This window comes from Scomber scombrus, chromosome 17, assembly GCF_963691925.1.
Source record: "Scomber scombrus chromosome 17, fScoSco1.1, whole genome shotgun sequence".
Classification (NCBI taxonomy): domain Eukaryota; kingdom Metazoa; phylum Chordata; class Actinopteri; order Scombriformes; family Scombridae; genus Scomber; species Scomber scombrus.
In genome coordinates this window covers 6,538,063-6,560,892 of record NC_084986.1, presented here as the reverse complement: position 1 = coordinate 6,560,892, position 22,830 = coordinate 6,538,063, and the positions used below count along the sequence as shown (strand labels likewise).

At 37.4% G+C, this 22,830-nt stretch overlaps 3 protein-coding genes and 1 non-coding gene across 5 annotated transcripts; 3 read left to right on the top strand and 1 right to left on the bottom strand.

Moving 5' to 3' along the window:
• Positions 1–749: 749 nt before the first annotated feature.
• LOC133997602 (protein FAM177B) lies at positions 750–3,011 on the top strand. Of its 2 annotated transcripts, none has more exons than XM_062437261.1 (5): positions 750–1,427; positions 1,674–1,829; positions 1,926–1,989; positions 2,102–2,196; positions 2,383–3,011. In XM_062437261.1, the coding sequence occupies exons 1-5, from the start codon at positions 1,407–1,409 to the stop codon at positions 2,575–2,577; spliced, it is 531 nt and encodes a 176-aa protein (XP_062293245.1). In that variant the 5' UTR covers positions 750–1,406; the 3' UTR covers positions 2,578–3,011. The 2 variants fall into 2 exon arrangements, with proteins under 2 accessions (XP_062293245.1, XP_062293244.1); XM_062437260.1 differs by having other exon boundaries at positions 1,674–1,835.
• An 835-nt stretch (positions 3,012–3,846) lies between these two features.
• Positions 3,847–3,928, bottom strand: trnas-gcu (transfer RNA serine (anticodon GCU)). The gene has a single exon. It is a non-coding gene; the product is annotated as a tRNA-Ser (tRNA).
• A 3,615-nt stretch (positions 3,929–7,543) lies between these two features.
• Positions 7,544–13,590, top strand: LOC133997601 (meprin A subunit alpha-like). The gene is made up of 13 exons (XM_062437259.1): positions 7,544–7,603; positions 7,690–7,714; positions 8,314–8,358; positions 8,483–8,526; positions 8,804–8,879; positions 9,173–9,290; positions 9,798–9,973; positions 10,150–10,371; positions 10,563–10,709; positions 10,826–11,041; positions 11,884–12,348; positions 13,242–13,415; positions 13,506–13,590. The coding sequence occupies exons 1-13, from the start codon at positions 7,544–7,546 to the stop codon at positions 13,553–13,555; spliced, it is 1,818 nt and encodes a 605-aa protein (XP_062293243.1). The 3' UTR covers positions 13,556–13,590.
• A 2,422-nt stretch (positions 13,591–16,012) lies between these two features.
• mep1a.1 (meprin A, alpha (PABA peptide hydrolase), tandem duplicate 1) lies at positions 16,013–21,208 on the top strand. The gene is made up of 14 exons (XM_062437407.1): positions 16,013–16,072; positions 16,162–16,186; positions 16,280–16,324; positions 16,462–16,505; positions 16,784–16,859; positions 17,297–17,414; positions 17,852–18,027; positions 18,204–18,425; positions 18,595–18,741; positions 18,860–19,075; positions 19,859–20,323; positions 20,667–20,840; positions 20,931–21,015; positions 21,112–21,208. The coding sequence occupies exons 1-13, from the start codon at positions 16,013–16,015 to the stop codon at positions 20,978–20,980; spliced, it is 1,818 nt and encodes a 605-aa protein (XP_062293391.1). The 3' UTR covers positions 20,981–21,015; positions 21,112–21,208.
• The last annotated feature ends 1,622 nt before the right edge of the window (positions 21,209–22,830 follow it).

The window sequence follows — 22,830 nt, the reverse complement described above, 5'->3', positions numbered from 1 at the left end:
TCATTTCTTCCACGTCTTGTTTGTTTATGTCAACATAGTTATTAATAAATGGGCAATCCACCAATTTTAAACATACAGTAAAGTTCATGGTTAGTTAAAACAGTGCTAGAAGTCTAATATAAGATTGAGCTTGATGTTTTCTAAGGGTTAAAAGTCTGTATATCTCTGGAAGTGCCATTTCAACACTGTATCATAAACCTCTAAGGACAGATTCACAATTTTACAAGTCTGCCTTAAAACAACAGCGTGGAGCCCAAATGAAGGTTAAAACAGGTTTTTCTTGTTGTAATAATTGTTCCTGTTCATATTGGCTATTAATAGATCCCTTCATAATGCACTTTCAGTGATGGAGGACAGAATCCACAGTCCTCCTTCTGTGCAAAAACGTTTAAACGTTTATCTGAAGCTAATATGAAGCTAATATGAAGCTCGTCCAAATGAATGAGTCACATCAAGTAGATATCTTTCAACATTACAGTCTTTTTAGTGCCAAAGTTTTTGTTACTATACTTCCACAACAGGGAAACATAAAGAGGGAATTTGATGCTAAAAAGACGAAGTAAATGTGTCAGATATACACTTCATATGACTAACTCAGACTGCTGAAGCCTCAAGGAAAACCTCTTTCAGTGTTCACATGGACATTGAAAAAAAATCCTTTCAGTGTGTTCAGATCGATCACAAAAAATGGATTGATTCTTGTTTCAACTTTTATTTTAATTATGGCAAACAGTGCAGTACAATTTCAATACAATTTTACAACCTCAACGTCAAAAAAGTAAAAAATAAAAATAAAAAAAACTATCCGAGGATCTTAAGAAATATCGTAATGGATAATGTCTTTTTCTGGGCAATGTGTACATCCTTTTAAAAGTTATTTAACTTCAGGAAATGTGAGTTTGTGGTCCATTAATCGTGCCCTTGGTGTAATTTAAAGTATATTCAAAAACGTATATTCCAACACTAAAATACATTGAATTCATTTGAAATTCCAACAATAAAAATAAGAAACATGCAGAATATAGATATCTAAAGGATTGTGGTTTCTTGGTTTGCAGTCAAATAAAGCGGAACAAATATTTTTTTATCTGGCTTTGCGGCTTCCTGAGTGGGAAATTAAAGAGTTGATAATAAACCTTGACATTCAACACACCATAACAAGTCCTGCCCCTTAATCCCAAGAAGGAAACGAGTTGCTGCTCTGACTACTTGCCCCTGATAAGGTTTACACTGACTTCTCCATTTGGTGTCTCAGGTTTCAGGACTGATCTCTGTATCCTGTTGTTTTTCTTCCACAAAGCACAGTCAGCGTTGATGGACTTACACTACACCACAGCTGTGACGTGACAAAGTGTGTCTACAGTGTTGTATCGGAGCGGTAAAGAAAGACTTTAAGTATCAGAAGAATGAACAACAGCCACCAGGAAGTAAGTGTTGTAATACCTGAAGCAAAGTAAACATGAAGTAGCTTTGCTTAGGTCGTGTCTTTTAACACTTTCCTGTTAGTTAATTTTCAACAGGTGTATGTGGCTATCTGCTGGAAAATCACTCTGTTAGTATTTAACCTGACAACATGCTGGAGTAAGATAATGCGTCATAAAGACAACCTGTAAGGTAGCAAATGAAGGAGAAACTAGATAAAAGTTTAAGTTGAAACCTGTCCGATCTTTCAGGTAACAGACACCCAGGAAACAGAGTTTGGAGGTGCTGCCCCGCCAAAACAGAAGAGGATCATTCACTTCGCCAACGGTGAAACTCTGGAGGATGAGGACAGCGAAGAGGAAGAAGAGGAGCAGTCATCAAACAGAGATCCCTTCACAGAACCTGCAGTGAGGGTGGGAATCTTGTTTTGAGGAAGAAATTTCATGTGAGACGTCATAAATATCAGCAAAGTCATCTGTTTTTGTTATATGTCTCTTTATCAGTCCTCCAAGACCCGGTTCTCATTTAAGAATGTGGCCTTTCTAGTTGGGAGGGTGTCGCTGTTAAGTAAGTAACGCCACAATCAAATCCATTAAATTATAATAAATACAAAGCTAGTTTAGCTACTTCATGTAAGAAAGTCTCACGGAGTTGCTCTCGTGTTTGTTTCCACTTTCAGTTTGTGATTTCCTTGGAGAGAGAACGGCAGGTGCACTTGGACTGAATGCAGCCAAATATCAGTACGCTGTAGATCAGTATCAGCGGGACAACAAGGTAAGGTTACGTTCAAGAGAGACAAGACAAGAGTCAAAAGGTAGACTATACTGTCTCACCTTAGAGACTTCTCGATCAATGATAGTGTGATTTCTCAGGACAGAAAATGAGATAACGCACGCAGGCCTATTGGTAACTACTTCCTTTTCTTTCACTCTCTGTATTCCCCTGCTTTATCATTCATAGACAACAAGCAGCCAAACCAAAATGGGAGGACAGGCAGAGACAATCCACCTCTCCTCTGGACTGCACGGGAGTCTTTATGGAGCTACGGGAGATTCGAGATGTCCCACTGACCCCCAAAAGAGCTGCGATGGGGGAAAAAATACAGACAGAAATGAAGGACGTCACAACAGAGCTTATGAAGGAGATGAGGATTGAAATAAGGCACATAAGATCTATTGTGTATCGGACGTAATGCATGCACGATTCCTACAAAGTATGATGGGGCTGTTTGTATAGTAATAATAATGTTACAACAGAGATATGTGAGGCAAGTGACATCATTGCCTTTCCTCGCTTATGCAGAAAACACTATTTTCCTACTTGTCCCCTGAATCCCACTTTGTCCTGTTAATAGCTTTTATTTGAATGTATTTTTCCACTCACTCTTCTTTATTCTATTCTGGGGAATGAGGATATACTATGCTCACCATCAGATGTGAAATACAGTATGACTACACTGACTGTTTTTTTTGTTACTGTACATCTTACGACACTGCCACTCACAAGTGCTTTAAAAGTATTTCCTTTTTCTAATGCTAATGGGGCAATATTGCAAATGTTGTTCATGTAATGTTTGCTGTTAACATTGACAGAAGACAATAAAACCGAGTCAATAAAAATAAAGACTTACACCACTAAAAAAAACTTGTATAACTCTGTTTTAATAGAAGACACTTGGTTTTCAGACTGCACAAAACCACAGCTCCCAGTACCTCCCACCATATTAACTAGGATTAAGACTCAAACCATACATCGCTCACTCACAATTCAAAAAAGACTGATGCTGCACATGTACAACAGTATGCATGAGGGTATTTGTACCTTTACCTTCCTATATAAATCCCAGGAACATTGCACATGTATATGGGTCAAGATGTGTAATTTAGCATCTGAAGACCATTATTTTAACTTAAAAAGATAATTATGCTTCTAACATAAATATATAGAACAATGTGATTATGAGAAATTGACATAAAAGGTTTTGGGTTTTTAAAACAAAACATAGTGTTATACTGATATATATACTGAATAACCTTTTTCTCAGGTAAATTCATATGAATCACAATAAAAATGAATTACTGGATTTTATTCTTGAGTATAACTAATATAAGGGCGTAAGTGACACTCCAATGAACATAAAAAAAGCCTTTTAGGGAACTGTACTTGCTTATTTTTTATCTGTATGAGGTTATATTCTGTATATAACTCTCATGAACATTCACATGGATATAATCTCAGTAACTTCTGCATATTGCACATTTATATATCGCAGATTTATTTACACAATGATCCAGTTTACTGTTTATAGTATTTTTTTTCACTGTACTGCTGTGTCAATTTGAATTTCCTCCCAAGGGGGATCAATAAAGATGCCTCTTATCTTATCTAGTTGTTGGGAGGAGAAAAAAAAAGACGAAAACTTGTCGACGAGGATGGGATTCGAACCCACGCGTGCAGAGCACAATGGATTAGCAGTCCATCGCCTTAACCACTCGGCCACCTCGTCCTTGTGGCTACTATGTGGAATTACACTCAATTTATAGAGAGACTCCCTCTATGTGAGTCTCACTTGATTGTAGTCTATTACAAATAACAGTTTTAGACCCGCCGATACTTACAGACTGCCGACACTGACGACCTTTCACGATGTTGTTGGTAAATACTTTTAAGTACATGTAAAGTTAATGAGTCGGGTGTGTTAACGTGAACTGTGGAGTGTGAAAACCGTGTTTAAGGTTTAAAAGACAAAAGCAGTCGTCTGAATTTCGTTGCGCCTAAAGTAGCGTAAATACGGTAAAACAGTCTCATAGTGAGGCCAGGTCCTGAAAGGTACATATATGCGTTTCATTATTTTTATTATTATTATTGTACTTTTTACACGTTTGATCTGTTGTAAGTTTTATTTTACCAATAGATTATCAGATACATCTTAAATTATGCTTCTGTTGTCATATTTAATATTAAAGGGAACCTATTATAATACATTTCCAGCTTTGTATTTTTATTCTGGGATTCAACTAGAGTAGCTTTTCATGATTCACCATTCAAAAAACTTAAAAGTGTGTTCAGACTGTGCCCTATTCCCAGGTTTCAGGAAGCCTGCAGGGGCCGCTGTTGAGTTGTGTTAATTTACCACTGATTCAAACCCAACATTTCCTGCTGTAGTGCTTCATACTAAAAGCTTTTACATGACTGAATTATGAGAGGCTTTTATTGTGAAGAATTTACAGGAAATGAATCATGTTCCTCACCAAATTAGCAAAGCTTCATTAGACTCTTAGTAGAGGGATCAGTTAGAAATAATGCATTGAGGAATAGTACAAGTTATATGTTTGATGAAGAGCTGCACAAAACCAGCCAGCACACCTCCAACAGGTAAACAACTTATTTTACTTTGCCCTGCTGTGTGATGGAAAAACACTCACAGCATGCCAGCACGACTCAGGCCATGGCTCAGCCTGATTACCCACAAAATGATGAGAAAATGCCATAATGTTAGCAGAGAAGAGCAGTGAACTGGTATACTGTGCATGAAGAAGATGACCATTTAAAGAAATCTGTCACAAACCAACATCAGCTTGGGTTGAAAGTTGAACAAAACATTGGAAAGTGCTTAGAGCAGTACACTACATGGTTAATTTATGGTATTTTATTACACTGTGATCAAAATCTTCTGTGAGACTGTATGCCAAATTGAATTTCTCAATAAAAAGACATTCGAGAAAAAAAAAGGAAAAAAATCCTGTGTAAACAAAGCCAATCCAGATACTGAATCCCAAAGTGCTCCCAAAGGCTGAGCTGTTGGTGTGTGAATGATTAGAGACTCTTGTAAAAACTCTAGTGTAAAAGGGCTTTGAGTGGTCCTCAGACCAGACTTTACCTTATTTTTTTATTATTTTATTTTATTTTTGGTAGAGAGGACATTAGGAACAGAAATCTGTAGCATTTATCTGATAACCTGTTGGCAAAATACAACCTACAACAGATCAAACATGAGGGGAAAAAGTACAATGCAGAAAATGAACGAAAATGTGTATATGTATCTTTCAGGACTTTGGCTCCGCAGAATACCGTAATTACTCTACTAGTGGCGCAAAGAATTTCACCATGTTTTGGGCACGTTAAGATTTTGACTCGTACAGTGAGACGCGTGTTTTTTTGTTTTTGTTGAACACTCACCAGCAACATTCAGTGTCCAGTAGATCTGCTACCACAAATGAACTTTTCTGTCCTTGTTATGATAGTTTCTGTCTGACATATAAAGCTCTGGGTAGACAGACACTGCCGCAGCAAGCTTATCTTCCATTATCAACTATTCTTACTCAAGATAAAATGGGATGATTTGGAAATTGCATAAGGCCAAACTGGAAATTACTACATGACGTGTGTAATGGTCAAATAACAAAACAAACATACTGAAAAGTGGTTGAGTGCCTGCAGAAGTTGTATTCAATGAAAAGATTATGTCCTTAATAATAATAATTATAATAATTATAATAACATGATAAACAAGAGCTCAACTGATAAGAGCTCAACAGCAAGTCAAAGAAAAAGAAATGCTCTAAAAAGAGTGAAATACACAGCGAGAACACTGCTTTTAATCAAGAATCAAGACAGACTCTTGGACTATTTCGTATATAGGCAGTTCAAAACCAGTATATCTCATATGAGCACAAATCTTTTATGCCAATATACCCACTCAAATCATCCCAGCTGAAACCACAGACAATAAATAAAATAGGAGCCCAATATGATCAAACTAGTGTTTAGTTGAGGATGCCAATGTTTTTTAAAAAGCTCTCTGTTATGAGCAATTAGAAAATAGTCACTATAACAGTACTTAACCTCTGTGTATAATAGCATAGTCAGTTTATTTCATGTTGTCGGTATTCACTCATACTTCATATCAACAGTATTAATTTCTCTCTGCATTAAAGCAGCAATACTGGAGGCAAAGATATTGGCCCATACTTCAGTACTTTAAAATCCAGACAGTGGCTATTGAGTGAATAACAGTTTCACAGAAATTATGCTATTTGTCGCCATCTAGTGGTTGAATGAGAATAGTCTACTGAAATAACACACGATTCACTCCTTGTCCTTTATTTGACTTACAACAAAAGACAGGTGAGAACCATCGACCAAATCTTTATATACACAGTGTATGTTCATTAATAGTCACTTTCATCAAAGTCAAACAATAACTTTCAAATCAGTGAGAGTCTCTAATAACTCACTTAGAAGAAGAAAGAAACTTTTCAACGAGTTTGGAGTTTAATGTGTGATTCTGTGTAGAGTGAGAGGAGTCACAGAATCATGAATCACAAATTATCAACATCTGTGAATTAAAGGAGCTTTGTGGTTTTTCTTTGTTTGTTTATTGTGTCTTTTTTTATTGTTTATTTCTTTATTATTTATTTTACTGTTTTTTTTTTGTCTGTGTGTATAATTGGATGGGTGAAGATAATAAAATTCCTTGGACATATGATTGAGATCGTATAGAAATTAGTGGTCAAGCAAATTAAGCAGATCAAATTTATGTGATTTAGTTTCTATAAGGAATGACAAATAAGTTGAATAGTTATATGTTTTTATCCTTGATCACTCCAATAACAAATAATTATGGGGGAAAAAAGAGAGTCTCAAATAACTGCATTTCTTTTGCAATGTTGGGGAAATTGAAACACCTGAAAGAAACCCAAGCTTGCATGCCAAGAACTTGCAAAGTCCACTTAGAAACAGCCTCACTTTGATCTTGTGCCGATTCATTTTCAAATTTATTTTCCAGGATTTGACACAAAATTTAAACATCTGTAGCAACTTGCAGCCTTTTGTTGTTAGGTCAGTGTAAACAGTGTGCTGCTTGCCCCTTTTGAGAAAAAAAAGGATTTATTCTTTTTAAGTTAATAATAGCCAGATAAGGAAGCAGTAGGTAATAAAAAAAACCCTGCATGTCAGAGGACCCCTATGCACATTTAACTTCATAAACCAGTTCACCAATCAGTAACACCGTTGAGTCCCAAAGTTATTATTTACAGCCAACATAACCTCCATCAAGGGTTTAAAGGTCCAACATGCGCATTTAAAACAAACCAGCAAAGTCTTTTCGGTGTCCTTCAACATGATGATGCAGAGCTTGCTGTTGTTGTTTGGATTGGTGGCTCTGGCCACTTCACATGCTGTAAGTATTTATTATTTATAACAAAGAGCAAGGTGTGATATGGCTACTAAGTGTGTGATGACTTACACTGGTTTTATTTTATGCAGATACCTGTAACCCTCGAGGTAAATGGTATGTCAAAACATATTTTTCTTAACCCTAAAATGCTTATTGAATCATATTTAATAGATGAGTTTTAGAGAGCTCTATATCATCAGTGTGATCTTTTTTTCCCTTGAGAAACCTGGTGTATACGATCAGATACATTTAGTGCAAAGATAAACCAATGCTGTGTTGAATTACTAAATATTTATTTTATTATATTAATTCCTGTTGAAGATATGTGCATGAAATGAGATACAGCAGGTATGGGAGGTAATTTATCTCTACATCTGTCAATTGTCATTTTGTTGCATTTCATGCATTATGTAACATCATCATACAATTATATGAGCTTTACGTAGGACCAATTAGGGCTTTAAACAACATTGTATTCATATGTTTTTGTTTCTTTAAAAAAAAAATGCTATGAAAAATAATATGCAAAAACGTTCAGAAGTATCAAATATGATAGAAAATAAAAAATCATATATGCAAAGTGTTATTAATTTTTTTAATTACTTGTGAGGAGGTCCAAAATCCGGTTTCAAAGAATTAGATTTTTCTGGCAATTATTTGATGGTTCAGTTATTGGAGCTGTGAAATGAGTCATGTTTGTACTTGTGTTACAGAGGTGTATAAAAATGGTGAAGATGAGAACCCCATCTTGAACCTGGGTGAGAAACCACATTTCAGTGTTGTTCAGAAATTAATAATTAAATGTATTGATGCTGTATTCACTGAATACGATATATGTTGAGTTTTAATTATTGCTGACGTCTAATTTGCTGTTGTCTGCAGGCTTAGACCAGGGCGACCTGTTTGAGGGGGACATTGTAATTCCCGTAAGTAGAATTTTTTCAAGGCAAACACTGTCACTTAATCCTCCAGTTTGATGGTTAATGATTGCTATTTGTTCCTTGATTGTTTTACTGACATTCATTGCTTAAATAAGCAATCACAAGTCTGCTAGTGAATTTCCTTTTGATGTTGTGTAACTATTACAGATAAAAGTGGTTTCTGATAGACCCTGTATTAAATTTATATATGTGTCTTTATTAGCCTTGATTATCTTTATGGTCACAATTTGAGTATGTTTTAAATATGTCCTTTGTGATACAGAAAGTACGAAATGCCCTCGTTGACAAAGCATACAGATGGAAATTTCCAATCCCCTACATTCTGGGTGATGATTTGGGTAAGTTTCTAATAAAAACATTGGAGAGTGGTTTACTAACAGTTATCACTATAATGTGGATTTTTTGAGAATCCACAAAGACACTTAGATATTTTTTGGAAAAACTCAGATGCTTAGTTCGTTGCCTCAAATAGAACAATAATATGTGATAAGCACAAATTGGGGCCAATCCAGAGTTACAGCACAGACTTCTCATGTACATTTTCAGCTTTTAACTGATGCATTCACTCATCAGATAACATCAGATTTGGAGGGGAACATTTTATGTTATGACTTTTTCTTTCACTCCTCAGATCTGAATGCCAAGGGCTGCGTCCACCAGGCTTTTGAAATGTATCGGCTGAAGTCTTGCATCGACTTCAAGCCTTATGAAGGAGAGAAGACCTACATCAAGTTTGTGAAGAGAGGAGGGTACGGCTCTGTGTTTGTACATTATATTGACAAAGTTGCTGCAGTATAGAGATGTCGTAGCGCTGCAGCCAAGCTCATTAATGTGTATGAACGTCATACTTTCTGAGTGGGAATGAACACTGTATATCTATTTGCTGTATACCATGAAAGTCCAGTTGAGTTAGGCCTTTTTTTCTTTTTCTTTTTTTAAAGAAAATGTACAGTTTTTGCACTTTTTCTAAACTCTCAAAGGGGCTCTCATTTACCATTTACAAGGAAGGAAGCATCAAAATACTTTAATTGTTGCTTTATTGGAAATGTATGTTGACACTGTTTTGCAGCTTGTCCACTACAAGGGACTGAAACTCAGGATAACTTAGTTTCTGCTGCTTTGATTTAAAATGTTTTTTAAATGTTATGGAAGTGCAACATTGAATCACTGGAGTGTCCCTTTTACATTTTTGGGTTTTTTTTTGTATTTTGGATCCCAATTTTAATCAACTGCTTCTGCTTGTTTGTATGTCATAGGTGTTTCTCGTACGTTGGTGACCAGCAGGTCGGTCAGATTCTGTCTTTGGGGAGAGGCTGTGACCACAAGGCGGTGATTGAACACGAGCTACTCCACGCTTTGGGCTTTTGCCACGAACAGTCCCGCACAGACAGGGATGACTATGTCGACATCTTGCTGGATGAGGTTGTACCAGGTATGTGTGGGAATGTCATGGTCCATCATTTGATCTCTTTCTTTATTGTGAAAAACACTATAAAATGTAATATTGTCTCATGCAATACACCGTTTGGACCCAGAAATGATAAAGTGGAGCAGCTGTTCCAGCCATTTTGTGGCAGAAGAGACTAAAAAAACGGTTATCTCTCACAGGAATGGAGCACAACTTCAACAAATACAACGATGACTTCATCACAGACCAAAACACAGCGTACGACTATGAGTCCGTCATGCATTATAGGCCGTTCTCCTTCAATAAGGATCCAAGCAGGCCCACCATCACAACCAAAATCCCGGAGTTCTATAACATCATTGGCCAGTACCTCGACTTCAGCAAGATGGACACCTTCAGGCTCAATCGCATGTACAACTGCTGTACGTACTAAATCGTGTGACAGTAAATTTCCTATGTAGACTTTTGAAATGTTTGAAGATGAACGGGATGCAATATTATTAGATAAAAATGATCAGAGTCTTTGTGAAGAAGGGCTAAGTGTGCAAAAAAGTCTGCTAAGCAATAATTATATCCTCCTGCTCTCCAACTCCTCACCCCTCTCTACCCCCAGCTGGTCCTCTCACCCTGCTTGACCAGTGTGCCTTTGAGTATGCCAGCATCTGCGGGATGATTCAGGCCTCCTCCGATGATGCTGACTGGGTCTATACCGAGAGCAGTGTGGGTTCAGAGGATCACACGCTCCTGGGAAGATGCAGAGGTCAGAGTGGAATAATGTCTCTTTTGAAGTACCAATTACTGTTTATCCTCAGTTTAAGCTGCTTGAAAAAAAGAGCAAAAAGGAAGTTGATTGTCTTATGTTGTCTGATTTTCTAGATGCTGGTTACTTCATGCACTTCAGCACCAGGACTGGGAGACCTGAGGAGGCAGCTCTGCTGGAATCCCGAACCCTCTACCCCAAGAGGAACCTTCAGTGTCTGCAGTTCTTCTACAAGATGACTGGAAGCCCCAAGGACAGGCTGGTGATCTGGGTCAAGATGGATGATGGCACAGGCAGCGTTCGTAAAATGAAGAAAATGCACACCTTTTATGGTAATTATCAAGTGGACTAACCCTAACCCCTAACCCTAACCCACATATTTCACAACAGTTACCTGGAAATTTACTTAATGCCTAAACACCCAGATTTCCATCCAGGCAAATGTTTATTTGAACATTTGTTTTGCTGCTGTTTCGCTTGCATGTTTAAAAATGATGTTCAAATCAAGTAAACTTTAGACATCATAAAGCATACAATTCACACAGTCAGTGGACAATGGTTGGAGCAGTTAAGTTGAAGTTTGCAACTGTGATATTAGTATTAGTGGTATAAGTAAATGTTCCACATTTTGGAAAAAAAACTTGTATTTGCTTTCATGATGATAGTAAGATGAGAAAGTCAGTATCACTTATATGTTTATATGCTAAATGCTATGCTCGAGCCAGCCAGCGATTCGTTTAGCTTAGCATAAGGACTAGGAGCAGGGGGAACAGTTTATGCCTTTGGCTCTGCTCAGAGTTAATAATATGCCTACCCACACTTCTAAATTGTATTTATTAACATGCATCTTGTTTGTTTCATGGTGTAACAATTTCTTGGCTTGGCAAGTGATTTCCCTGCAATGTATCTGTCCATCTTTGAACAGAGCCTGGCTAGCTGTTTCCTCCTGCTTCATGCTAAGCTAAGCTAATCTACTGCTGAATGTAGATTTATATTTAGTGTACAGACATGACAGTGGTATCAATCTTGTCATTTAACTCTCTGCAGGAAAGGAAATAAGTGTGTTTTTCCACAATGTTCCTTTAAGGTGATTAGCATGAAGGCTAAAGGGATAAGCAAAAGCTCACTGCTGATATTAAAGTTTGTCTGCTTGTCTTCCCCTTTTTGTTCCCAGGGGATGATGACCACACATGGAAGATCGCCCATGTCCCCATGGAGGTAGGGGTGAAATTCCGCTATTCTTTCCAAGCCGTTCGCGGTGACCCCTCTGCATCCACCGGTGGCATCTACATTGATGACATCAGCCTGACAGAAACGCGCTGCCCCAATGCAGTGTGGAGGATCCAGAACTTCTCCAAGATTATGGAAACAGCTACCCCAGGAAATGGTTTTAACAGCCCTATTTTCTACAGTCCAGAAGGCTATGGTTATGGGGTCAGGGTCGTACCTGTCACACAATACACTGACTACACAGGGCGCTACACTGGGCTGTACTTCTTCCTGGCCAGTGGGGACAATGATGCCGTGATGAAGTGGCCAGCGTTAAACCGACAGGCCACCATGGTGGTAATGGATCAAGACCCAGACATTAAACTGAGGATGTCCACTGCACGCAGCCTCACTACTAATGAGATGAAGGGTATGTTCTTTTATCCATTATCTCCAAAATGATTAAGACCAGAGAAGAGCACTAAAATGACAATATGACACGGAACTTTTAAAGACTGCAACCATGTTTAATTAGATGGTGAAACTTTATTTATTGACATTTATAAATAGTGTAAAAAGCGTTTTCCAGGTTATAGAAACAATTAGCACAGGGCTCTAAACTTACGGATCTCAAAGTTTTTATTTATGAACAAACCAGTAACTTTAATGGCAAAATCTAAGGCATTATTAAAGGTAGTGAAGAGGAAAACAAATGTGGGGAATGTGCAAATTAGAAAGGGAAGCAAATCTTTCCATCACATTTTATGTGTGAAAAACGCCCAAAAAATGTTTCCGAGCAGCGGAGTTTAATGGAAGTTTGTGAAATATTAACAAACTTTAATCTATAGAATAATTTACATAGACACACATTTTCTCATTTTTCAATGATATTCAGCATGACTTTCAAATGTATTTCAATAGAAAGTATATTTCATGCCTACACCATGTTTAAGTGACAGATGCCATCTATGACGTCTATATATTGTACAAACACACAGCATTAGCTGAGGCCGATGGGAAAGTAGTTATTCAGATATTTGGTCATAAACCAAAGTGTTGGACACATTGAAATTTAGACCAGATCATGGAGCTGAAAGAAAAGTCAGAGGGCCACCAAAGATTCATTCTCTAGTGAGCGTGAATGTCTCTACAAACTTTTATGGCAATCCATCCAGTAGCTTTTTGAGGTATTTTATAATAAACCAACCAGTCAATGCAACACTTTACTTGCAGACTTTCAACATTAGGAGGTAACTGATTGGGGTATTTTTGTGGTCTACTGTATCCTCACATGGTGGTTCTGTCTTTTTGTGCCCTTTCTAGATAGCAATGGACGGTTTGTTTGGGACAATCCCGCCAAGGTGGGTCGGTGGGACGCTAGCTGCAATTGCTACAAAGGGACAGCATGGGGCTGGATGAACATGGTGAAGCACTTTGACCTCAAGCGTCGCAATTACCTCAAGAATGATGACCTCATCATTTTTGTCGACTTTGAGGGTTAGTGATCTGTGTTCAAAGTTTGTGTGTGACGGCCAAATAATCCTAATACTTCTACCCAGTAATAAGAAATTATTTCTTGGTCCACAGATATATCGTCACTGATCAAAACGGAGGTTCCCATTGTGCCACATGCTTAAGGACACACCGGCTTTTATATCATGTTGTACTGGAAGTAAGACTTTATAATTTTATTCTGATTGACCTTTGAAGATAACTTTGTGTGTGCAAATGATCATGTGAAATTACTTTGTGTTTTTTCTTTTATCAGACGCAACATATGCAGCTTGGATGAACAAACTGTGAAAATGAAGATACGGTGGAAGATTAATGCTGTGACACAATATCAGAATTAATGCATGCAATATACAAAACAATAAATATAAAGATACATATGTCATATAATCTATATGTAAAAGTCAAAATGTATACATGACAAGGTTTTGAAGCACACTTTTTGCTTGTTTTGTGTTGTCTGTGGTATGTGTCTTTTGTTTTGTGATGAAAATGTGACCATTGCAGTATATGAAACATGATCGGCAATTATGATAACCAGTCTTGATGAAGATTATGGTTTGACCCAACAAAATAAAGCAGAGAAAAGTGTGTAAAAGAATGCAGCTTCTATACTTGTAGTAAAGTAGAACTTTATTAACAGACCAATGTGTTTTGGCTTGTGGCCTTCATCAGGGCTATTATTACAAGTAGCGTTCATAAAATATATACAAAAAGTAATGATGTGCATCCAGATATGCATCAGCTATTGGCTAATCCACCAAAATGGGTTGGGTACATGGTCATGTGACTTCAGGCCAATCATTGTCCCAAACAGGCAGGGAGGCAAGGGGAGTATCTTACAAATAACATGAATGAGACCAGGGGCGATTGTAGGATCAGACTTTTAGGGGGGCTCAGCTCCTAATGAGAATTTGACATACAATGGGCTGCAAGTGTTAAAAAAATACAATAATTATTTATTTTTAGGGGTGCTGAGATCAAATTTAGGGGCACTTGAGCAGCCCTAAAAAGGGTCTAAAGCTGGCAGGATGGCCTGTTGAACCCTTGGCATAGTCTACATCTTGCAACACAGGGACCTCAAAAACTTGTTCAGCTCCCTAAAATCCAAAATTGGCCCGAGTCTCCCATTTTTCTTGGGAATTGTATTATTATACTTGAAATGAGAAAAGGTTCACTATGACAGTGCTTAACATCTGTGTGTATCCTGTAATAGTATAGTCAGTTTATTTCATGTTATTGGTACTCACTCACACTTCATATCATCAGTATTAATATATCTCTGCACTGAGGCAGCAACACTGGTGTACTTTAGTACCTTGACTTACATACTGTCCAGGGTCATATTTGACCCATTTTTATATCAAAGAGCAGTAAAAAATACTTTTTCTTTTAGCCTGAAATGTGATGTCTTCCCCATATGTGACCCAGGACATACACAAGGGAAATACGTTTGACACATATTCATCCAAAATGAAGAATATTCATTCTTCACATTTAATAAAATTTGTTGAAATAGTTATCATAAAAAAAACACTAAATTATGGCCCAGTGTTACATAAAATAACAGTTGGCCATAATATAGTGTTTTTTTATATAGGTTTTTTATCATAAAAACTACAGAAAAGCTTCAGTAATGATACATCATGCTTATCTGTGACTGTTGAGGTCTTTAATGAGTGATTTATGGTTCAGAAGTTTGGTAAAGAGACTAATTATGTGAAAAAATACTGTGACGGCTCAGAAAATGAACAGTATTTAAGTGTTAAAATCCTCACAGTGGCTATTCAGTGAATAACAAAGGTTCATTGAAATGTTGTTATTTGCGCCATCTAGTGGTTTAATGAGATTACTGAAAAAACAAACATGCCATTACTTGTCCTTTATTTGACTCACAAGTCACAACAAAAGACACGTGAGAACCATAGACTACATTTATCTTTTTATACAGTGTATGTTCACCAGTAGTGACTTTATAGTTAAACAATAACTTTCAAATCAGTGAGAGTCTCTAATAGCTGCATTTTTTTCTGCAATGTTGGATAAATTGAGACACCTGAGGAAAACCCAAGCTTGCATGCTGTGAACTTGCAAACTCCACTTAGAAACAACCTCACTTTGATCTTGTGTCTTTTCAATTTCAAATTTCTTTTTCAGGATTTGACACAAAATTTAAACATCTGAAGCAAACTTTCAGTCTTTTGGTGTTAGGTTAGTGTGACCAGCATTTCACTTGCCCCCTTTTTGTTTTTAAATGATTTATTCATTTTAACAGTTGCATTTCATCAAATTATTAATGAGCTAGCAGAAAATGTAATAGATTTAGGAGAGTTATCAGATGGTATTACAAAATCAAATAATAGCCAGATAAGAAAGCAGTGGTTAATAAATTAAAAAAAACCTTCTTGTCACTGTACCCCAATGCACATTTAACTTCATAAACCGGTTCACAAATCAGTAACACTGTTGAGTCAAAGTCCTGCAGTTATTTTTTACAGCCAACATAAACTCTATCAAGGGGTTTAAAGGTCCGACGTACATATTTAAAACAAAGCAGCAGAGACTTCTCAGTGTCATTTAACATGATGATGCAGAGCCTGCTGTTATTGTTTGGACTGGTGGCTCTGGCCACTTCACATGCTGTAAGTATTTATTATTTATAAAAAAAAGCATGGCGGGATATAGTATTAACTAACTGTGTGATGACTTACACTGGTTTCATTTTATGCAGATACCTGTGACCCGCGAGGTACATGGTATGTCAAAACATATTTTTCTTTAAAGTAAATCAAAGTTCTTAGAGCTGTGAAACGAGCCATGTTTGAGTCATGTTTTTATTTGTGTTACAGAGGTTTATCAAAATGGTGAAGATGAGAACCCCATCCTGAACCTAGGTGAGAAAAAACATTTTAGTGTTGTTCAGAAATGAATAGAATATAAAACTAAATAGATTGATGCTGTATTCACTGAAATAATACGATAAATGTTGAGTTTTAGTTATTGCTGACATTTAATTTGCTGTTGTTTGCAGGCTTAGACCAGGACGACTTGTTTGAGGGGGACATTGTAATTCCTGTAAGTGGACATTTTTTTAGGGCAAATGCTGTTATTTGATCCTCCAGTTTGATGATTAATGATTGCTATTTGTTCCTTGATTGTTTTAGTGACATTAATTGCTGACATATGCAATCACAAGTCTGCTAGTGAATTTCCTTTCGATGTTGTGTAACTATTAAAGATAAGAAGGGTTTCTGATAGACCGAGTATTAGATTTATATCTGTGTCTTTATTAGCCTTGATTATCTTTATGGTCACAATTTGAGTATGTTTTAAATATGTCCTTTGTGATACAGAAAGGACGAAATGCCCTCGTTGACAAAGCATACAGATGGAAATTTCCAATCCCCTACATTCTGGGTGATGATTTGGGTAAGTTTCTTATAAAAATATAATAATAATAAACATGTACAATATTTATTATAGTCTTGACACTGTGTATTGACCTTAAATACACAAGTCTGGCCCAGAAGTTAGCCCCAGTTTGTGGCCCTCATGTATTGACAGAGTAAAGCACACAGTTTCCTGAAAAATAATGACTTCAAAAAAGTAGAAGGTGGTTTACTAACAGTTATCACTATGATGTGGATTTTTTGAGAACCAACAAAGACACTTAGATATTTTTTGGAAAAGTTCGGTGCCTCAAATAGAACAATAATATGTGATAAGCACAAATTGGGGCCAATCCAGAGTTACAGCACAGACATCTCATGTACATTTTCAACTTTTAACTGATGCATTCACTTATCAGATCACATCAGTTTTGGAGGGGAACATTTTATGTTATGACTTTTTCTTTCACTCCTCAGATCTAAATGCCAAGGGCTGCGTCCACCAGGCTTTTGAAATGTATCGGCTAAAGTCTTGCATCGACTTCAAGCCTTATGAAGGAGAGAAGACCTACATCAAGTTTGTGAAGAGAGGAGGGTACGGCTCTGTGTTTGTACATTATATTGACAAAGTTGCTGCAGTATAGAGATGTTGCAGCGCTGCATTCACAACACCACAAAAGATGCAGTGCTCATTATTGTGTAGGAACTTAATGCTTTCTGGGTATTATCTCAAGTGGCATAATGTAATTAGTGCCCCCCAGAGCAAAAATCTAATCAACTATTGGTATAAATATAATTTAAAACGTTGCTTAAAGCTATATCTTTAATTGGAATTAACTACCTACTATAATTCTTGTATTTGCTGTATACCAAGGTTATTATACCTTGAGTTTAAAAACTTTGAAGAATTCATTACAGAAAGCCTGTGTTGCAGATTTGGGGAATCGTAGGTTTACAATACATTTACCAGGAAGGAAGCATATAACAAAAATACTTTGTTTTTATCGACTGCTTCTGCTGGGTTTGTCATAGGTGTTTCTCGAGTGTCGGTGACCAGCAGGACGGTCAGATTCTGTCTTTGGGGAGCGGCTGTGACCACAAGGCGGTGATTGAACACGAGCTACTCCACGCTTTGGGCTTTTACCACGAACAGTCCCGCACAGACAGGGATGACTATGTCAACATCTTGCTGGATGAGGTTACACCAGGTATGTGTGGGAATGTCATGGTCCATCATTTGATCTCTTTCTTTATTGTGAGAAACACTATAAAATGTAATATTGTCTCATGCAATACACCGTTTGGACCCAGAAATGATAAAGTGGAGCAGCTGTTCCAGCCATTTTGTGGCAGAAGGGACTAAAAAAACTGTTATCTCTCACAGGAATGGAGCACAACTTCAACAAATACAACGATGACTTCATCACAGACCAAAACACAGCGTACGACTATGAGTCCGTCATGCATTATAGGCCGTTCTCCTTCAATAAGGATCCAAACAGGCCCACCATCACAACCAAAATCCCGGAGTTCTATAACATCATTGGCCAGTACCTCGACTTCAGCAAGATGGACACCTTCAGGCTCAACCGCATGTACAACTGCTGTACGTACTAAATCGTGTGACAGTAAATTTCCTATGTAGATCGGGATGCAATATTATTAGATAAAAATGATCAGAGTCTTTGTGAAGAAGGGTTAAGTGTGCAAAAAAGTCTGCTAAGCAATAATTATATCCTCCTGCACTCCAACTCCTCACCCCTCTCTACCCCCAGCTGGTCCTCTCACCCTGCTTGACCAGTGTGCCTTTGAGTATGCCAGCATCTGTGGGATGATTCAGGCCTCCTCCGATGATGCTGACTGGGTCCATACCGAGAGCAGTGTGGGTTCAGAGGATCACACGCTCCTGGGAAGATGCAGAGGTCAGAGTGGAATAATGTCTCTTTTGAAGTGACAATTACTGTTTTATTATCAGTTTAAGCTGCTTGAAAAAAAGGAGTAAAAAGGAAGTTGATTGTCTTATGTTGTCTGATTTTCTAGATGCTGGTTACTTCATGCACTTCAACACCAAGACTGGGAGACCTGAGGAGGCAGCTCTGCTGGAATCCCGAACCCTCTACCCCAAGAGGAACCTTCAGTGTCTGCAGTTCTTCTACAAGATGACTGGAAGCCCCAAGGACAGGCTGGTGATCTGGGTCAAGATGGATGATGGCACAGGCAACGTTCGTAAAATGAAGAAAATGCACACCTTTTATGGTAATTATCAAGTTGATGTCTCTACGGCAGACACATATTTCACAACAGTTACCTGGAAATGTACTTAATGCCTAAACACCCAGATTTGCATCCAGGAAAATGTTTAAAAATGATGTTCAAATCAAGTAAACTTTAGACATCATAAAGCATACAATACACACACAGTCAGTGGACAACGGTTGGAACAGTTAAGTTGAAGTTTGCAACTGTGATATTAGTATAAGTAAATGTTCCACATTTTGGGTAAAAAATTTGCTTTCATGATGATAGTAAGATCAGAAAGTCATTATCACTTATATGTTTATATGCTAAATGCTATGCTCGACCCAGCCAGCGATTCGTTTAGCTTAGCATAAGGACTAGGAGCAGGGGGAACAGTTTTTGCCTTTGGCTCTGCTCAGAGTTAATAATATGCCTACCCACACTTCTAAATTGTATTTATTAACATGCATCTTGTTTGTTTCATGGTGTACTGTAACAATTTATTGGCTTGGCAAGTGATTTCCCTGCAATGTATCTGTCCATCTTTGAACAGAGCCTGGCTAGCTGTTTCCTCCTGCTTCATGCTAAGCTAAGCTAATCTACTGCTGAATGTAGATTTATATTTAGTGTACAGACATGACAGTGGTATCAATCTTGTCATTTAACTCTCTGCAGGAAAGGAAATAAGTGTGTTTCCCACAATGTTCCTTTAAGGTGATTAGCATGAAGGCTAAAGGGATAAGCAAAAGCTCACTGCTGATATTAAAGTTTGTCTGCTTGTCTTCCCCTTTTTGTTCCCAGGGGATGATGACCACACATGGAAGATCGCCCACGTCCCCATGGAGGTAGGGGTGAAATTCCGCTATTCTTTCCAAGCCGTTCGCGGCGACCCCTCTGCATCCACCGGTGGCATCTACATTGATGACATCAGCCTGACAGAAACGCGCTGCCCCAATGCAGTGTGGAGGATCCAGAACTTCTCCAAGATTATGGAAACAACTACCCCAGGAGTTGGTATCGACAGCCCTATTTTCTACAGTCCAGAAGGCTATGGTTATGGCGTCAGTGTCGTACCTGTCACAGAATACAGTGACTACACAGGGAACTACACTGGGCTGTACTTCTTCCTGGCCAGTGGGGAGAATGATGCCGTGATGAAGTGGCCAGCGTTAAACCGACAGGCCACCATGGTGGTGATGGATCAAGACCCAGACATTAAACTGAGGATGTCAACTGCACGCAGCCTCACTACTAATGAGATGAAGGGTATGTTCCTTTTTTTCAGCATTAGCTGAGGCCGATGGGAAAGTAGTTATTCAGGTATTTGGTCATAAACCAAAGTGTTGGACACATGAAATGTAGACCAGATCATGGAGCTGAAGGAAAAGTCAGAGGGCCACCAAAGATTCATTTTCTAGTGAGCGTGAATGTCTCTACAAACTTTTATGGCAATCCATCCAGTAGCTTTTTGAGGTATTTTATAATAAACCAACTAGTCAATGCAACACTTCACATGCAGACTTTCAACATTAGGAGGTAACTGATTGGGGTATTTTTGTTGTCTACTGTATCCTCACATGGTGGTTCTGTCTTTTTGTGCCCTTTCTAGATAGCAATGGACAGTTCTTTTGGGACAATCCCGCCAAGGTGGGTCGGTGGGACGCTAGCTGCAATTGCTTCAAAGGGCCAACATGGGGCTGGAGGAACATGGTGAAGCACTTTGACCTCAAGCGTCGTAATTACCTCAAGAATGATGACCTCATCATTTTCGCTGACTTTGAGGGTTAGTGATCTGTGTTCAAAGTTTCTCTGTGAATGCCAAATAATCCTAATACTTCTACCCAGTAATAAGAAATTATTTCTTGGTCCACAGATATATCATCACTGATCAAAACGGAGGTTCCCGTTGTGCCACATGCTTAAGGACACACCGGCTTTTATATCATGTTGAACTGGAGGTAAGACATTATAATTGTATTCTGTTTCACCTTTGAAGATAACTTTTTGTGTGCAAATGATCATGTGAAATTACTTTGTGTTTTTTCTTTTATCAGACGCAACATATGCAGCTTGGATGAACAACCTGTGAAAATGAAGATAGGGTGGAAGATTAATGCTGTGACACAATATCAGAATTAATGCATGCAATATACAAAACAATAAATGTAAAGATACATATGTCATATAATCTATATGTAAAAGTCAAGATATATACATGACAAGTTATTGAAGCACATTTTTTGCTTGTTTTTCATTGAAATTTCTTAATTAAAGCTAAATCACACGTCTGTGGTATGTGTCTTTTGTTTTGAGATGAAAATATGACCATTGCAGTATATGAAACATGATCGGCAATTTTCGATAACCAGTCTTGATGAAGATTATGGTTTGACCCAACAGAATAAAGCAGAGAACTCATTGAAAAGTATGCAAGCTTCTACCTTCATGAGAATAATGAAATGAAAGTCTAAATGGGGAAAACACTCTGCAGCAGCGCCCTGGAGTTATTTTCTTATCCCAATCAGAGTTGGTGAGAAGTTTTGTAAAGTGGGGAATTGTGTGTTGGTAGAAAGTAAATCTCCAGCAACACTTGTAGTAAAGGAGAACTTTATTAACAGACCAACGTGTTTCGGGTTGTGGCCTTCATCAGTGTCATCATAAAACACATAAAACACAAGCAGAATTTATATAGGGTATTTAGGGTTAGGTTAGGGGTTAAAAAGAGTGGGAAAAAAATATATAGATTACAAAAAATAACCAATAAAGTGCATCCAAATATGCATCAGCTAATGGGTAATCTACTAAAATGAGTTCAGTACAGGGTCATGTGACTTCACGCCAATCATTGTCCCAGACAGACAGGGAAGGAAATAACATGGGTGACACCGTATGTAGTCCATGAACCAGAAAAATACAGCCTAAAATGTAAACTTACTTACTTACATACTTTCTTCAGACTGTTTTTTTTCCTTCTCCATGCACCTTGGAAGTAGGTGAAGTTGTGCCAGAAACCTCCACCCTGTTTCTACAGAAGTGTGTGTTGGTCAAATGCTTTGTTGTGTAAAGCTAATTATTAACTTCCAATCCAAAGTGTAGATTCACCTTCATTGAAGATGAACTTGCAGCACAGTTCTGCATGAAATTGGAATCTATGAATCAATTCAGAATAGTAAAATATAAAAATCTTGACTTTGCTGATAATCATACAAGAACCTTTCCTCTATATTATTAATGGGGAACTTAAAGATCAGTTTAGTTCTGTTCACATATCACAAAGTGTCCTGTCATTTCGATTTTTATTTGCCTCTTTCTTTTGTCTTTTAATCTCTTTTTGACCTAGTTTTAGTTTAGCTTTTATTAGACTTCATCCTTTTTATTTCATTTTACTTTTCTTTTGTCTTTTTAATCTATTTTAACCAAATGTTTTACTCTAAGTTATAATAAACCTTTTCTATTATTCCTTTTTATTTTACTCATTTAATTATTTTATCTAATTATTTATTTATTTTTACTTATTTAAATTTTCTAAACATTTCTCATTGTTCAATCATTCTTATTATCTCTTTTTATGCCTTTTCTTTAGGTTGTCACTTGTTTGAACTACACTAGCCTGTATAAAAGGTGCTATATAAATAGAGTTTGATTGATTGATTGATTGATTGATCCACACTATTGCCTTTAAAATCTGTCTTGTGTGTCCCTCAACTTTAGGAAAGTGTAATGGTAAATCACTAACTAAATCAGCTGTGTAGGCATTTGATATAATGCTTTGA

Coding starts and splice junctions, on each gene's coding strand:
- LOC133997601 (XM_062437259.1), top strand. CDS start 7,544: ATGATGATGCAGAGCTTGCTGTTGTTGTTTGGATTGGTGGCTCTGGCC. Junction 8,359..8,482: donor GAACCCCATCTTGAACCTGG/GTGAGAAACCAC, acceptor TGTTGTCTGCAG/GCTTAGACCAGGGCGACCTG. Junction 13,416..13,505: donor CATTTTTGTCGACTTTGAGG/GTTAGTGATCTG, acceptor CTTGGTCCACAG/ATATATCGTCACTGATCAAA.
- LOC133997602 (XM_062437260.1), top strand. CDS start 1,407: ATGAACAACAGCCACCAGGAA. Junction 1,836..1,925: donor TCACAGAACCTGCAGTGAGG/GTGGGAATCTTG, acceptor TCTCTTTATCAG/TCCTCCAAGACCCGGTTCTC. Junction 1,990..2,101: donor TGGGAGGGTGTCGCTGTTAA/GTAAGTAACGCC, acceptor TTCCACTTTCAG/TTTGTGATTTCCTTGGAGAG.
- mep1a.1 (XM_062437407.1), top strand. CDS start 16,013: ATGATGATGCAGAGCCTGCTGTTATTGTTTGGACTGGTGGCTCTGGCC. Junction 16,506..16,783: donor AGGGGGACATTGTAATTCCT/GTAAGTGGACAT, acceptor TTTGTGATACAG/AAAGGACGAAATGCCCTCGT. Junction 18,426..18,594: donor CAACCGCATGTACAACTGCT/GTACGTACTAAA, acceptor CTCTACCCCCAG/CTGGTCCTCTCACCCTGCTT.